This window comes from Dryas octopetala, chromosome 1 (genome assembly GCF_963921425.1).
Source record: "Dryas octopetala chromosome 1, drDryOcto1.1, whole genome shotgun sequence".
In the NCBI taxonomy this organism is placed as follows: domain Eukaryota; kingdom Viridiplantae; phylum Streptophyta; class Magnoliopsida; order Rosales; family Rosaceae; genus Dryas; species Dryas octopetala.
Window position 1 is genome coordinate 8,781,334 of NC_141366.1, and position 14,736 is coordinate 8,796,069.

Here is a 14,736-nt window from a genome sequence, read left to right on the forward strand (position 1 = left end):
CAGACAAAGAACTCAGCTATGTTCATATTAATTTAATATTCTCTTTGGGTGCACTTAAATGTTTAATTATTTTCTGCACTGAACAGCCACAGATGCAATTAGATTTTTGTTTTATGCTGTTCTTGTTTCTGCTCCATTCTTTTATGGTACATACTACATAGGTTGGCATTTGCTATTTCAAAGAAAAAGAGTTTCATGTGAAATTTATAAATTGGTTGCTATTTGTTATTTCACTTGACAATGTTTCATATTGTTTTCTCTACTTTCTTCTGTGATGCCCTTTTTAAAATCAGATGAACAGAAAAACTTGGTGGAACACATGATTTGCCTGCAGTATTTTACTCACAAAATAGATTGATTTACCATTATAAAAAGAAATTATATAATTCAATTTGCCAGTTCTTTTTTCTCATGGACACAGCCAAATGCACTGTGCTATTCAGATCAATAAACCTTCTGCAGTAAAAATGTAATTTCAACCTTCTATTCTAATAGTCCATGAAAAACTGTAAGGCATGAACTAAGCCAACCAATTAAGGGTACCTGAAAAGCATTGGCCTTTTTCACCCAATTGGAAATGGAGGGTCTTTATGATGATTAGGTGGCAGCAAGCCAGCAACAGACAGTTCTTTCTTTTTAAGCTTTCTTTAGGAATCCAATCCATCCCTATTTTTAAGGGCTGAGAGTTGAATATGACTTAAACCATCACATGGAACTCCCACCTTTCCATGTTTGCAAGATATTTTTCCATGAAGAAAAACTACAATGGCCAACAGTGACATGAACCTTTGATATTTTGAGAGATCATGTCAACCCACATATATATTAATGAAAACAAACCTACTTGACCCACATCTTTCTGAATCTTAGACTAGCAAACAGTCCAACACCATAGGTTACCATAAGTTCAAGTTACCTATATTTTTCTGGTTCCACACGTTGCTCCTTGACTCTTCCTCTATGGAAATTTTAATTATGAGAAATAAGTTGCCTGTGCAGCACTATTTGATGCATTTGATACATTAATCAATGCCCAAAGAAACATAGATAGTCAATGATCTTGCAAAAGGAAAAGGGTGTAGTGTAAAAGGGAGAAAATTTTGGAAAAAGGCATCACATGCTTGCTTTTACTACAGGGTACACCCATCATTCACTTTAACACTTGGTTTTGACCCTCATCATTTTTCTTCTTCTTTCTGATAACCACACCTTATCCTCATCACAGTTTGGTGAATGTTTTAACTTTTAATAAAGAGAATATATATATAACATCACAGCTCTATTGAGAACAAACCGTGTGGGACTTCAGGATAACTGGCAATATAAAAAAATTCTGAATGATGTAAATTTAACAAAATGCTATCTGTTATGTTTATTCTTCTAATAATATGAATAATCATTGAGGTGCATTGTTTCAAAGGTAACACAATTTATTAGTCATTGGAAGTTAATCAAACTGCTTATTATCAAAACACAAAATGACAACACATCGTATGTGACGTTTTTTAAGAACTCCTAATCTTTGTTTATATGGGAGAAATATGATAAAGTTAAATAAAATACATATATATATATATATATGTGAGTGTGTGTGTGGCCAACTACTGAAGCATAAGTTTTCCATTAAAAAAAGTTCTGAAGTTTGAAAATAACCAAGTTTTTCAGAATACAGAGTATTATATTACCTGGAAGGAACAATTAACTAGCATTTCATGAGTATCTAGGCATTTTAAACTTGAGAATTGACGAGAGGTGGCAGAGGAAAAGAAAAATCTAAGAGAGAGAGAGAGACAGAGAGAGAATTAGATATAAAAACTTGTCATATAACTGTTTTTGGGATAAACAAACTGTTCCTTGTATGATCCCAATCTCCTAATCCAAGTGTAGGATGGAACAATTATACATTTAAAGGTTGGTTAGCATAGCACCTTTATTCTAATATGTAGGACAAGAATATTAAAGAATTAGAAGGAGGAGGGGAACAAACACAGTTATCATTAAAAAGTAGACATGGACTTGGAATTATGCAAACATGCAAACCAATGCCCACCACAACCAAATTATAAAGAAGAATCTCACCCACCCCCTTTACTTCCGTTGGTTTCTCTCTATAAGAAGTTCCACTGTCACCACCCACAAACACCAAGAGCATTAAAAACAAGATGATGCAAAAGCTGTATTGCAATTTCTTCTTGCTTTCTTGCTTTCTTTTCTCTGCTACTCTGGCTCTTTCATGGAGCCAAAGCAGACAATTCAACCAGGCCAAAAACTATGAGGGGTCTTCTGATTTAGTGGACCTTCAGTACCACATGGGTCCTGTCCTTGCTTCTTCTCCTATCAACCTTTACATAATTTGGTATGGCCATTGGAACCCAACCCACCAATCCACAATTAGAGACTTCCTCTATTCCCTCTCTTCACCTGCCCCTTACCCTTCTGTTGCTGACTGGTGGAGCACTGTGAGGCTCTACACTGATCAAACTGGATCAAACATCACTGGGAGCATTTCTCTCTCTGGAGAGTTCTATGACTCTGCTTACTCTCATGGAGATTATCTCAGTCGTTTATCAATTCAATCCATCATCAAAAATGCTGTCACTTCACATCCTAGAGCTTTACCTCTCAATCCCAACAATGGCCTCTACTTAGTCCTCACCTCTTTTGATGTTCGAGTTCAAGATTTCTGCAGGGCAGTGTGTGGTTTTCACTACTTCACCTTCCCAACCATTGTTGGTGTCACTATGCCTTATGCCTGGGTTGGTTACAGTGGGACTCAGTGTCCGGGCATGTGTGCTTACCCATTTGCTTGGCCTAAGTACTCAGGCAGGCCACCGCCGGGCACGAATGGAGGCAACAACATAATGCGTGCACCGAATGGGGATGCGGGTGCTGATGGAATGATCAGTGTGATAGCTCATGAGCTAGCAGAAGTGTCAAGTAACCCACTTGTGAATGCATGGTATGCAGGTGATGACCCAACTGCACCCACTGAAATAGCAGATTTGTGTATGGGTGTTTATGGGACTGGTGGGGGTGGTGGGTACGTTGGTGTAGTGTCCAGGGACAAATGGGGAAATGGGTATAATGTAAATGGGGTGAAAGGAAGGAAGTTCCTGGTGCAATGGATATGGAACCCTGTGAAAGGAAGATGCTTTGGTCCCAATGCTATGGACTAGGAAGTGTGCTCAACTGCTTATGCATAATTGCCAATGAATGATCTGTTTCTCACTACCTCTCACTCTTGAATATCTCAAAAAGAAAAGACAGACTGGGTCACTGGAGGGGAGGACATGTAATCAGATGTATCTAGGCTGGCCCAGTGCTGAAGGTATAGCCTGCTTGATTTGTTGGGAATTAATGCGGTTTTCATGGAGACTAAACCTTTTTTATGCTTTGCTTGTTCAATCTGTAGCTACTCTTTCTTTTGTATGCTTCATGGTTGTAGAATGCAGTACCCCGTGTAAAGGCACTATTTGCATTGCATGACCATAAATATAAACAAGGTTTGTTTATTTTAGCTCATTTCATATCGATGGATCGCCCAAAAGAGAGAATCATATATAATCCTCCCCTGCACAGATCTCAAACTGATCCTATTTTAAGTCCTTTTGTACTTGCACAAAGATTTGAACCTAGGATCTCTACCCTCACTCCATCCAATATCCATCCCATGCCATTTGAGCCAAGGCTCATGGACCATATTTCTAAGAACTTAAAAGTCAAACTGATAATTTACAAAAGATCTAATATCACAGATTCATTCTAATTTCTCGCCATTGTACTAATGTGTGTGTGTGTGTGAGAGAGAGAGAGAGAGAGAGAGAGAGAGAGAGAGAGAGAGTCAAGGAGAAATTAATAAAGAATAAGACATCTTTCTATATTTCGATGTTGACAATAGTACAAATAATCTCTTCACCTTCAATATAGGTGGAAATATTTGCCGAGCAAATATAATGAACAAATGTTGCATTCAAAACCTTTAACCAGAGAAACTCTATACTGAGAAGAATGGTATACACTAATGATTAAACAACAAGAGCCACCTAAGCAACTAACTAGAGTAAAAAAGATTTTCCAAGTTACAACGGATCTGGTACCAGCATTTCAGAAAGAAAAACCCTATTTTTTTCAACAACCTGAGCTTACAAAGAAGATACACGACCTTACATCTACAAGAATCGGCTTGTGCTTTCATATTCCCAAACTAAAGTCAGATCACCAATACAGGTCAACACCTATCTTACAAACATCAGCCAGAGGTGAATACTTGATAGGCTTGGATGTTGTCTAGACCTTCACTATTGACCAAACAGAGAAATCATGTGAATTCACAACACATCAGAACATCGGATACAAGGGTGGTCAATAAGCTTGGTAGCAAGGCTCTCTGGCTCTGGAATGAGAGCAGATGTCAAGCTGTTCCAAAAATGGAATGTCATCGACTCATTTAGAATCTTTCTGAACAGAGCATCTTGTTGAGCTTTCTCAGTCTCGGTTGTCGGTGCAGTAAAGTATCTGTTTTTTCATCAATTGTGAAAAAGTCATACAATAGCACGAAAGATTGAAGAATATTTGATTTTTCCAGAGTATAAACTGTTTAGATCACAGCCTTTGCCTACCAGGCATGTGGAAGTGATGAAAATGTCTAAAGGAATCAGGGCAACTTATTAAGTGTGTGCATACAAATAGTCATGCTTGATGCATGTGCAAGCCTGCCCTAACGTGCATGCCATCAGTGAGTAAAAAGACAATTCACACTTGTGATCTGTTTTGGTCAAAGCCAATTCAATCATAATCACAACTCGCACAACCTACCTGACCTTGTGTAAATTATTGAGCATTAACCACTGATAAAAATTAAAAAATTAACCTCAAAACTTTTGACTTTTGCCTATCTTCTATGAAAAAGAAATAATGAAGTTCCAGACCATTTGTGACCGTGTGATTCCCCTGTCAGCTAGATTGGAGATCAGGCTAAGGAAGGTGCTTTTAATTCAAAAATTGGGTGGAAAGCGTGCATTCTGAGCTAGCTATATTAGTTTCAGAATAGTAGCTTTGCATGTTTTACTGTTATTGACCTTCTTTAAACAAACCCCTTCCAACTCCCCATCCATGTTTCAGAGATTTTTGGCTCTTATAAAAAGGTGATTCCTAATAGGGGTAATTGTTGTAAAAATGACAAGATAAGAACACAAAGACATTATATGAAAAAGAAAAAATGGGACGCATGCTCCAGAAAACATTTGTATTAAAGTGTACCATACGGTATACCAAGACATATGAGAGTAAGAAATCAGAAGATTACCTTGAGATATTCTGAGGAGCAATTGGGAAAAAGATGAAAGAAGGTTGCACTTTCAGCTCCAGCTGTCTGAATGATATAGTACGAACGCTCAAAAACCTTCTTGCAACTCGTGTCAAAAGATCAGCCCCATTCCATCTCAAACGAGTATCATCATATGTCATATAAAACTCTTTCAAGCACTCCATTATGAAGGGACTGCATGGAAAAGAAAAGCAATTCTCAAATCCAAAATTTTCATACAATTCAATACATTAATTTAAATATTTTCCTCATCAGTGCCACTCAAATTTGTACATAGAACATCTGATAAATGGACAGACATCAATCCCACTCAAAATTTCAAAATAACTCAATTTCCCAATTTCTCATGTGAATCTGCTAACATTCAACTTAGACTCTCTTTCTCCAGCGTTTCTTTAATAAGGGTTTTGCAGTTCAAAACAATTTTGAGACACACAAGAGTATAAGACACATAGCAACTAAATGCACACAAACATGTAACCCAGTACACACAAATTAATTCTCTTAAACAATCCTGCTGATCCCTAGGGCCTGTGATATCTATCTTCCCCAGCTGATAGAAAAATTTATCAGTTCTACAATGTCCAAAAAGAAATCGTAGACAGTAATAGTGGTACCTGTTTATGAAATCCTAAACCAATTGGATAAATGAGAAGAAAGGGCGGGAGTAAGAGAAAACTCTAGACAATTTATCCATATAAAATCACATTTACATATCCCAAAAAGGAAAAAGAACCGTTTCATAAAAGTTTAATGATGCATACATTATTTCAAAATGATTTCACCTGAAATAGTATTTTGATTCCCACTATTAGTAATGAAGTGATGTTAGTACCTGTTCCTTCTAAATGCCATTACAGCACCATTCAAAGAACTTCCTGCAAGTCGATCCTCTTTACCAACAGAATTTTCAAGTGAAGATAATGGTTTCAGAACTATGATATCAGAATCAAGGTATATTCCACCATATCTGGAAATAAAATAGAAAACACATGATTTAAGTTAGAGATACATTTACACTCAAAAGAAGAATGCTAAAGTTACATTTACTGCACCATCCTATTCAAGGTAGCTTACAAATTTCTGCATCTGGATCCAATACAAAATACGTAATAACTGGATCATATCAGAAAGTATGTTAATGACCATACTTATTTTAGAGAAAGAAAAAAGGTCAAGTTTGGCACATGAATGGAAACTTCTGAATCTAAGATATGCACACGACCATAAAACTCAATGGCTCAAGCACATACAAAATCCCTAGAGCTCATTTATTTGTTAAACAAGTTTTGCTGAAAGTGAAAAGGAGCAAGGAAAATGAATATTCAGGATAATTTGGAAGAATTAAGTCTTGGAGAAACGTACTTCATATTTTTCCTCCACACACCAAAAATACGGGGAAGAAATTGCAACAATAGAACAAAGCTTAGTTGAAATACAAAAAAATAAAAAATAAAACTTAGCCTCTTGGGAAAAAATTAAATACAATTCAAAGAAGATTAAGGCTGAAACTCCTTTCACAAAAGCAACTTAATGCAGTGTGGCCCAATTTCCAGCATTAGCACTGCAAAAAGAATTAATAGTGACCTTTCCAAGAACATTGATTACTCATAAATTTTCTTCAACGGTATGATAAGCATGCCAATAGAAGTTCTAGATCTATGACTGTAGATAACTTCTGTGCATGTTTACCAATATTGGAACCAATCGAAAAACGTAACCCATTCTCTTCAGCATTACGATAAGCATGATTATCAATATTTTTGTCCCAATTGGAGTCATAAAACTCACTACTCCAATATAAAGATTTCAATGCAACTAAACAAGCTTACTTGTAGAGAGCAGCAAGGCGGACAAGCTCACTGAAATGAGTAGCATAATACTTTGTCTTTCTCCATTCGAACCAGGCTGAAGCAAATATATGGGTCGGCGTATCTTTTAGTATTTCATCAAGATTTGGCATAGCAACAGCAACTTTATAACTACCGAAAAAGAATTGCCTCAGTACACAATGTAGATGATCAAACAAACAAATGTATCAAAATAAGTTGAGTTTGAGAAAGTACCCATCCTTTACAAAGTTATCCTTAAAGAAATCAAGCTCAATTGTCTCAGACAACACTACAACACAGGCATCTCGATGATGGGAGAGTAAACTCTCAAGCCCCCGCTGGTGTCGAACACTATACATCCAAGGCGGAGAATTCCACACCATAAACACCCTCATATCACATTTCCCTTTACTGAAAAAAGCATCCATAAAATCCGAAAATGATAAATAAGGATGCAAATCGGGATAGTAACCCCATCTCTTGCCATCCGCATATATAAGACCTGAAAACTCATTCTTAAAGCCACCCATTTGAACCGATTCACTAATTTGTTCGACAGTTTTCCCTATTGCTGTGTTACTCTCATTACTCGTATAGGATGAATTCCTATCAATGCTTGATTTTCCATTTTCATTTGAATTCAAAGCCTTACTGGCATCACTCTCATTTTCATCCAAAGTCTTACCCTCGTCTCTCTTAATCTCACTCCTCAATTCTGTTCCTACTCCTATCTCACTTAAATTCACAACACCACCTCCACTGCCACTCTTCTTTCTCCTACCCTCACCAGAAACTCCCAACGGCTTCTTCCCAAGAAATGGGACCTTCTTAAAGTGATTCAACCACCACTTCTGCAACACCTTATCGCCCCTCGTCAACCCAGAGACGCCAACACCATCAGGGTCTTGGAGCATTGGATTGTGTAGAGGGTTCAACACCTCAAAATTAGACTTAAACATCCTATCCCTCCTCAAAAAATCACCTTTCTTATCAAACCACTCCCCCCAACCATCTCTCAGCGGCGAAACTCTCCGACCCACCTTCAACAAAAGCGCGTCCTCAATGCCCACAACCTCACTCATCCTCCTCCTCACCTCCATATCCACAGGCACATCGTCGGATCCAAACGCGACCTTACTCTTATCCAGTGCGCTTAGTCCCACAGTAAACCCACTGTAGTCCTCGTCCCAATCCTCAATCTTACGCTTCTTGAAACCCCTCCTAATAACCCCACTCACATGATCGAAGAAATATCCAGAAACCCTAGACTGCGAAATATCTGATTGTTGATCCTCCTCGTCATACAATTCCTCATCTTTGGAGGTCTCTTCCGCGACGACGTCGTCGAGCTCGTCGATCTTATCCTCGGTGGGGTTGTCGATGGAGACGACGTCGTTGGCGTCGTCGGAGATGAGGGGGTTGGTGGTGAGCGACACGTCGGCATTTGGATTTTGACGGCGGAAGTGGAAGTGTTGGGATTGGGAGTGAGAGAGGCGGGTGTAGAGGAGAGAGACGGAGAGTAGAAGGAGAAGAGCGGAGATAACGGCGCAGATGTAAACGCCGTAACGGGGTCGGTGGGAACGGCGGGAGCGAATGCTTCTTAGCATTTTGGCGGGTCCGTTTTGGGGTTGCGATAATTGGGTGTAACTGTCATCGGGGAGTGGGCACAGAGAGATTCAGGTGAGTGAGGTAGGAGGGAAGGAGGAGACAAGAGAGTGATTCTTACTTCTTTTAATGGAAAGTAAATAACTTACTCAGTTACTCATTTACAGTAATACAGTCAAAATTCAGATACGATTTTTTATTTTTTTGGTTGATATGGGCCTGGGGGACTAAAGCCCAAATAACCGAACAAAATGGCCAATAAACTAGCCCAAAATCCAGGTACGATTTTCATTTGTGTAATAATTTCTCTCCCTATTTCCTCTTTGCTGCCAAGAAATCAAAAAATTTCTCTCTTTTATATTCTGTTTTGTGGTTTAATCATTATTGCAAATTGATATTTAAGTCTCCATTTTCTCAAGGAAAAGAAAGAATTCCAACTTTTAACCCAAGTGGTGAGGGTGAGTGGGATAATGTTTTAGGATTAAGATAAGTCTAAAGTTCGATTCCCTTTAACATAACAAAAAAAAATTTCCCACTTTAACTTTTAGTCGAACGTTACACATGCTCTTGTTGCTCAACAGCAACAGGAAGTGCATTTGAGCACTCAAAAGTGAACAATTTATTCAATAGATAAAGATAAAATCTTCTCAAAATAAGATGGTGGGTATTTAAACTTCACAACAGATGGTCGTTTTTTATGTCCTATTCCTATACATAACATAATAACATAGGGATGAGAGTTTTGGTTGGATTTGACCAAAAACAAAAAGATTAGATATGTGGTCATTATTAACATAGGGATGGAATTTTGTTCCTGCCATAGCTCTAGTTTGAGGTGGACCAACAAATGGATTTATGAGTAGCCTTGCACATTTGCATATGGAAGTTAAAAAAAAATGGTTTAAAAAGACCAGCATTTCATGGAAGTTCATTGCACTTGCACATTTCCATCACAGTTTACCTCATCATGATTTGGAAGTACTGCGTCCTGACGAAGCCAATTGTTGTTACCAAAAACCAAAACGAAAGCATTTTCCATATTTATATGAATAAAGGTTAGGAACACAGACAACAACATACAGATGCAAAAAGCCTCTCAAAAAGTATCACTTTTTTAACCAATATCAGAGCTTGACAAGAAATGGTGATCACTTCACTTGTATGAACCGTTGCAGTCTCTAACAGTCCACCCTATACACCAAGCAACGCAAAATAGTCACCCAACCAAGTGCAAGAACACAGCAGCATTCATGCTTATCTTTCCAGATCTGCGGCTGAAAGCTATAATAATTGACTTCCACATGACATGAGTTGACTTCATCAAAAAAATTTGAAACACCATTTGTCAAAGCTGTAATGACTACCAACTTTCAGGATAGGGCATTTAACAAAAATCAGGCCCTTGTCACATTGTTTTCATTCTTCAGACGCTTCAATCTGGATGTCAGAATACTCCACAGCCTCTTGTTTTCTCTTTCACTATCATCAATCGCAGTATCATCACCAAACTCCAACTCATGAGCTAATCCTTTATTTTGGTTGTTGTAGGCTGTCTTCAATTTACGTTTTCTGATTTCACCACTTGGAACTCTAGGAGATTGGGCTAATCTTGTATTTTGGTTGTAGTAGGCTGTATTCAATTCACATTCTGTGATTCCAACACTGCTTGGAAGAACATGCTTCTTATCTTCCATATTCTCAGAAGTACCCGCGTCAGCAATTTTGCAACCATCACTGCTAATTGGTAAAACATTTGTCTCATCGCCCATTTTCTTAATAGTACCAGCATCAGCAATTTTGCAACCATCACTGCTGATTGGTAAAACATCCATCTCATCGCCCACATTCTTAGAAGTACTAATTTCGGAGCTTTTACAACCATTACTAGTAAATAGATTTTCTTCAAAGCTGACATTCTGATTACAAACTTCTTGAGAATATTCTTCCTTGTTGAAGCAACCAGCAGTGTCAGCAGATGCCTCAGACAGCTTAGTACTGGATCCATGCTCTTGAGATGATTCATGCTTGTTCAAGCAACCAGCAATGTTAAAAGATGCCTCAGACAGTTTACTACTGGATCCGTGCTCTTGAGATGATTCCTTCTTGCTAGAGCAACTGAGAGTATCAAGAGATGCCTCAGACAGTTTAGTATTGGATCTGTGCTCTTGAGATGATTCTTGCTTGTTGAGGCAACCGACAGGGTCAAAAGATGCGTCACGCAGTTTAATGCTGGATCCATGCTCTTGAGATGATTCTTGCTTGTTAAGGCAACCAAAAGTCTCAAAAGATGCCTCAGAGAGTTTAGTACTAGATACGTGATGGTTATCTTCTATACCAGCATCTACACAACTAGCAACTTCTTTGGCTACTCTTTGCAAATTAAAGTTCTTATTGCTTGAGCTGCCCATTACATTACTGATGGTAAGATCACTGCTGTTTGGAATAAGTTCAACCCTTGGGAGCAACTCCAGTTCATTTCCTATGCCACATTCAATTTCGGAGAATCCATTTCCTGTTCCAGAATTTGGCTTAGGTATTTGCAGGGTTGACTCCTGCACAGTGAAGTGACTGTTCTCGCAACAAACTTGAGACAATCTATTAACCATATGATCTTTATAATCCAAGTCTCTCTGAGCATTAGGATTATTTTCCTTGTAAGGGATTCCAAGGCTAGCAATCTGGCTACCAACATCACTCAAAGGCTCTTTTCCACCTTCATCTCCAATTTTGAGAGATGCCCCGGGACTTTCAACTTTTATTTCTCTTTCGTATTTTGGGAATCTTTCAGTATCGATACTCTCATTCTCGTGACAGCTTTGATTAATCACATGCAACAATTCTGCACCTTGTGATAACAACTTACCTTGGCTTCCAACCAAAGCCTCACAACATTCACTAGCATCTTCACCAATAGAAGTTTGTTGTGAAGATACTTGTAAAATCAGAGAAGTGTTTCCATTTATTCTTTTTTCATCACATGGCTCATTTTCTCTGAAATTTGGCCAAACCAGCTTCTTTCTCTTGCCGTTGGCATCTTCACTAGTAGAACATTCATGTGATGATACTTGTAAAATCAGGGAAGTGTTTCCATTTATGTTTTTGTCATCACATGGGTCATTCTCACTAAACTTCGGCCTAATCAGCTTCCTTCTCTTGCGCTGCCCGCCCAACAATCCCTCACTTCCTGTACTTTCGTCATTGCCTCTAGCAATGGTTTCATCATTAACTTTACGCAACTCACTCCGACGCTTAAAATTCACAAATAGTATCGCTTCATTCCTTTGATCGCCTTTATCTTCAGTGGGTGTATCAGAAGCCATGTTTGACTTCTTTGGAGTCATTTCCAAGTAATTTCCCTTCAACTCAGAGTGCACCCTGGTCTGTTTTTTATTCCTAAACTTCTCTCCATCATGTTTTCTTGTAGGTGGTTTAGATTTTTTGGACTTCACCCAGCGATAGTGACTCTCGCTCAACATTGCCATGACTTCATCCACTGATGTATCCTTTTCATTTTCCTCAAAGCCAACATTAGTACTATTCTCTTTTACAGGCACATCTGAATTCAAAGTCAAGCGAGAAAACACACTACATCTGTTCTTCGGCAGATCAAAACACCTTCTTTCAGAAGTGGAAGGACTCTTGATTTTGCTCCCATTACTTCCAATTTCTGGTGAAGATGCAGGAGCTGAAGAAGATTGCAATAATGACACCCTGTAACTATGCTTTTCAGATGATTCTATAGCCATTTCTTCAGAATATGCTGTCCCTGGAAAAGGCACGCTGTTCTTGTGACATCCATCGCCATAAAGGTCAGGGGCTGTGAACAAAACACCAACACCAAACTTACAAATTTCATCTAATTGATTTCTCAAGGAAGGAATGTCATTTTGGTCATAACAATCTTGAACTGAATTAGAACTGTGATTTGCCCCTATTGGTAGTGACTGCGAAAGGTTCAGAGTAGGAACAACAGTATCAGAGGGAAGAGTGCTTGTAACAATTGCATCTGCATATTGATCTGAAATAGAACTGTGAGTTGCCCCTATTGAATGCAACTGCGGAAGGTTCAGAGCAGGGGCATCAGGATCATAGGAAAGAGTGCTTGTAACAATTGCATCTCCATATTGAACTGAATTAGAACTGTGAGTTGCCCCTATTGAATGCGACTGCGAAGGGTTCAGGGCAGAGGCATCAAGATCATAGGGAAGAGTGCTTGTAACAATTGCATCTCCATATGGAACTGAATTAGATCTGTGAGTTGCCCCTATTGAATGCGACTGCAAAAGGTTCAGAGCAGGGGCATCAGGATCATAGGGAAGAGTGCTTGTAACAAATGCATCTCCATAAGATGCTGTGTTAGAATGGTTAATGATTGGCAGCTCCATTTGATGGCTGAAAGTGGAAATTGGCCTAATTTGATCTTCAACCAAAGGATATGTTCCCTGAACAGGCATGCCAGGATTAAAGAAAGAAGGGTACTCGGCTGGGATAGCTAGCCTAACACCATCATCGCCTACATTATTTTCAGTTCGTAACTTATCACTCAATGTGCGATCATCGACTTCTATGTCCTTACCCGGAGTGTACACTGGTCTTGCATCATCACTTCTGGATAGCACTCTTTGAGGATGCTGATCGTTCAACTTTCTCGAACTAAACAGCATTAGAAGCCTTCGAACCTACAAATATCCATGACACAATACTTTTAAGAAGGCAATTCTTAATCCCATAGTGGTCTGAGTTAACAGGAAAGGAGAAGACCTGAGTTTTGGAGAGACCAAAATTGAACTTCATTTTGGAAAAATAGTTTTCTTTAATTGCATAACTGAATTCAGATTCTGAAAGTGGACGACAATGCCAAATTGGTTTGACTTTTACCTAGATAAATAAAGTAACAAGGAAAATCAAATTGTGAAATAAAACATAAAGGAAATAATGAATCCTTCCATAGATAGTAAACAAGCACAAAGACGCCTTCTCTCAGCTAAAACATTTAATGGCATATCAGATGACAGGCTATAACCCTATATTATTCATACCTGAGCAGGAAATCGCTTTCCTGATGAACCGTATGCACGAGGAAAAATATTCATTGCACCATCAGAGCATGCCTGAAAAACACCATGAAGTTCTCTCCTCTCATATTCAAACAGAAACAATATCATTCCAGTTTTAACCTGCTCTACAAAGTGGCCTTGTGAAGATGGAAGGCCAAACAGTCTTCGCTTAAAACACTCTTTTCTCGTAGCCCTGCTTGACATGAAAATTGCTCCATATTCGGGATACCTTCCATGAACAGTATCCTGCTCCGCGCCTGACTCCATTGGTATTCTTAGCAAAAGGCTGTCACATAAAATCTTTCTGGAAAATTCTCAGGTCATTTAAGAACCCAAAACCAGGTCAAATTGGGAAATAAAAAATGAACAAAACTAATCAGCACAGGAAGATAAATACTCGCAGTGAGCCATGTTTCATCAAAATTCTTGCCGTAGTCAAAAATTAGTTTTAGGCTTTTAGCATACAAAACGGTTGCAATCCAGGACTCAGCAAAATTACAGCAATAAAGGTCCAACTTCGAAAATATCCCAGAAATTAATACAACCAACAGCAACTCTTAATAAAGCTACTTCAAAATCTAAAAAATGCATCAACAAATTTGCACTACATATTACTCAATAGGCCAGAACAACCCACTTAGATCAGCAAATCAGCAAAAAAAATCCGTATCCCAACCCTTCTTAGATCAGTTACAATTTCCCATGCAACAAAAACTAAACACACAGCTTCATCTCCTCCTCTCTCACTAAACCAAGTCTGGCAGGCACAATTTCCCTAAGGAAATCAACAAGAAAAACCCCAAATCAACTGAGACACACCATTTCTTGTTTCCGATAAAGTAACACAAAAATTAAATTTAGTTAGACCGACGTAATATAACACGTATCACATAACATTCTCGACAAACTTTTTTTA

General features: G+C 38.5%; 3 protein-coding genes across 3 annotated transcripts; 1 reads left to right on the top strand and 2 right to left on the bottom strand.

Moving 5' to 3' along the window:
- The first annotated feature begins 2,087 nt into the window (after window positions 1–2,087).
- Window positions 2,088–3,494, top strand: EXL7 (EXORDIUM like 7). The gene has a single exon (XM_086254682.1). The coding sequence runs from the start codon at window positions 2,163–2,165 to the stop codon at window positions 3,174–3,176; it is 1,014 nt and encodes a 337-aa protein (XP_086110808.1). The 5' UTR covers window positions 2,088–2,162; the 3' UTR covers window positions 3,177–3,494.
- A 358-nt stretch (window positions 3,495–3,852) lies between these two features.
- Window positions 3,853–8,853, bottom strand: LOC147297405 (alpha 1,4-glycosyltransferase family protein). The gene is made up of 5 exons (XM_086246598.1): window positions 7,393–8,853; window positions 7,159–7,308; window positions 6,162–6,296; window positions 5,306–5,500; window positions 3,853–4,515 (listed from the first exon to the last, which is right to left on the bottom strand). The coding sequence occupies exons 1-5, from the start codon at window positions 8,763–8,765 to the stop codon at window positions 4,329–4,331; spliced, it is 2,040 nt and encodes a 679-aa protein (XP_086102724.1). The 5' UTR covers window positions 8,766–8,853; the 3' UTR covers window positions 3,853–4,328.
- Window positions 8,854–9,920: 1,067 nt separating this feature from the next.
- On the bottom strand, window positions 9,921–14,231 carry LOC147297406 (DCD (Development and Cell Death) domain protein). The gene is made up of 4 exons (XM_086233180.1): window positions 14,218–14,231; window positions 13,803–14,106; window positions 13,525–13,641; window positions 9,921–13,442 (listed from the first exon to the last, which is right to left on the bottom strand). Exons 1-4 carry the CDS (start codon window positions 14,229–14,231, stop codon window positions 10,158–10,160), a joined length of 3,720 nt encoding a protein of 1,239 aa, XP_086089306.1. The 3' UTR covers window positions 9,921–10,157.
- Between the last annotated feature and the right edge of the window lie 505 nt (window positions 14,232–14,736).

What these genes read in the sequence shown, in the direction of transcription:
- LOC147297405 (XM_086246598.1), bottom strand. Translation starts at nt 8,765, where the DNA reads ATGCTAAGAAGCATTCGCTCCCGCCGTTCCCACCGACCCCGTTACGGC. An exon ending in CGCCTTGCTGCTCTCTACAA is followed by an intron (nt 6,297 to 7,158) that starts GTAAGCTTGTTT and finishes TTTTATTTCCAG; the next exon opens with ATATGGTGGAATATACCTTG. An exon ending in ATGGCATTTAGAAGGAACAG is followed by an intron (nt 5,501 to 6,161) that starts GTACTAACATCA and finishes TTTTCCATGCAG; the next exon opens with TCCCTTCATAATGGAGTGCT.
- EXL7 (XM_086254682.1), top strand. Translation starts at nt 2,163, where the DNA reads ATGATGCAAAAGCTGTATTGCAATTTCTTCTTGCTTTCTTGCTTTCTT.
- LOC147297406 (XM_086233180.1), bottom strand. An exon ending in GAAAGCGATTTCCTGCTCAG is followed by an intron (nt 13,642 to 13,802) that starts GTATGAATAATA and finishes TTATTTATCTAG; the next exon opens with GTAAAAGTCAAACCAATTTG. An exon ending in TTGGTCTCTCCAAAACTCAG is followed by an intron (nt 13,443 to 13,524) that starts GTCTTCTCCTTT and finishes GGATATTTGTAG; the next exon opens with GTTCGAAGGCTTCTAATGCT.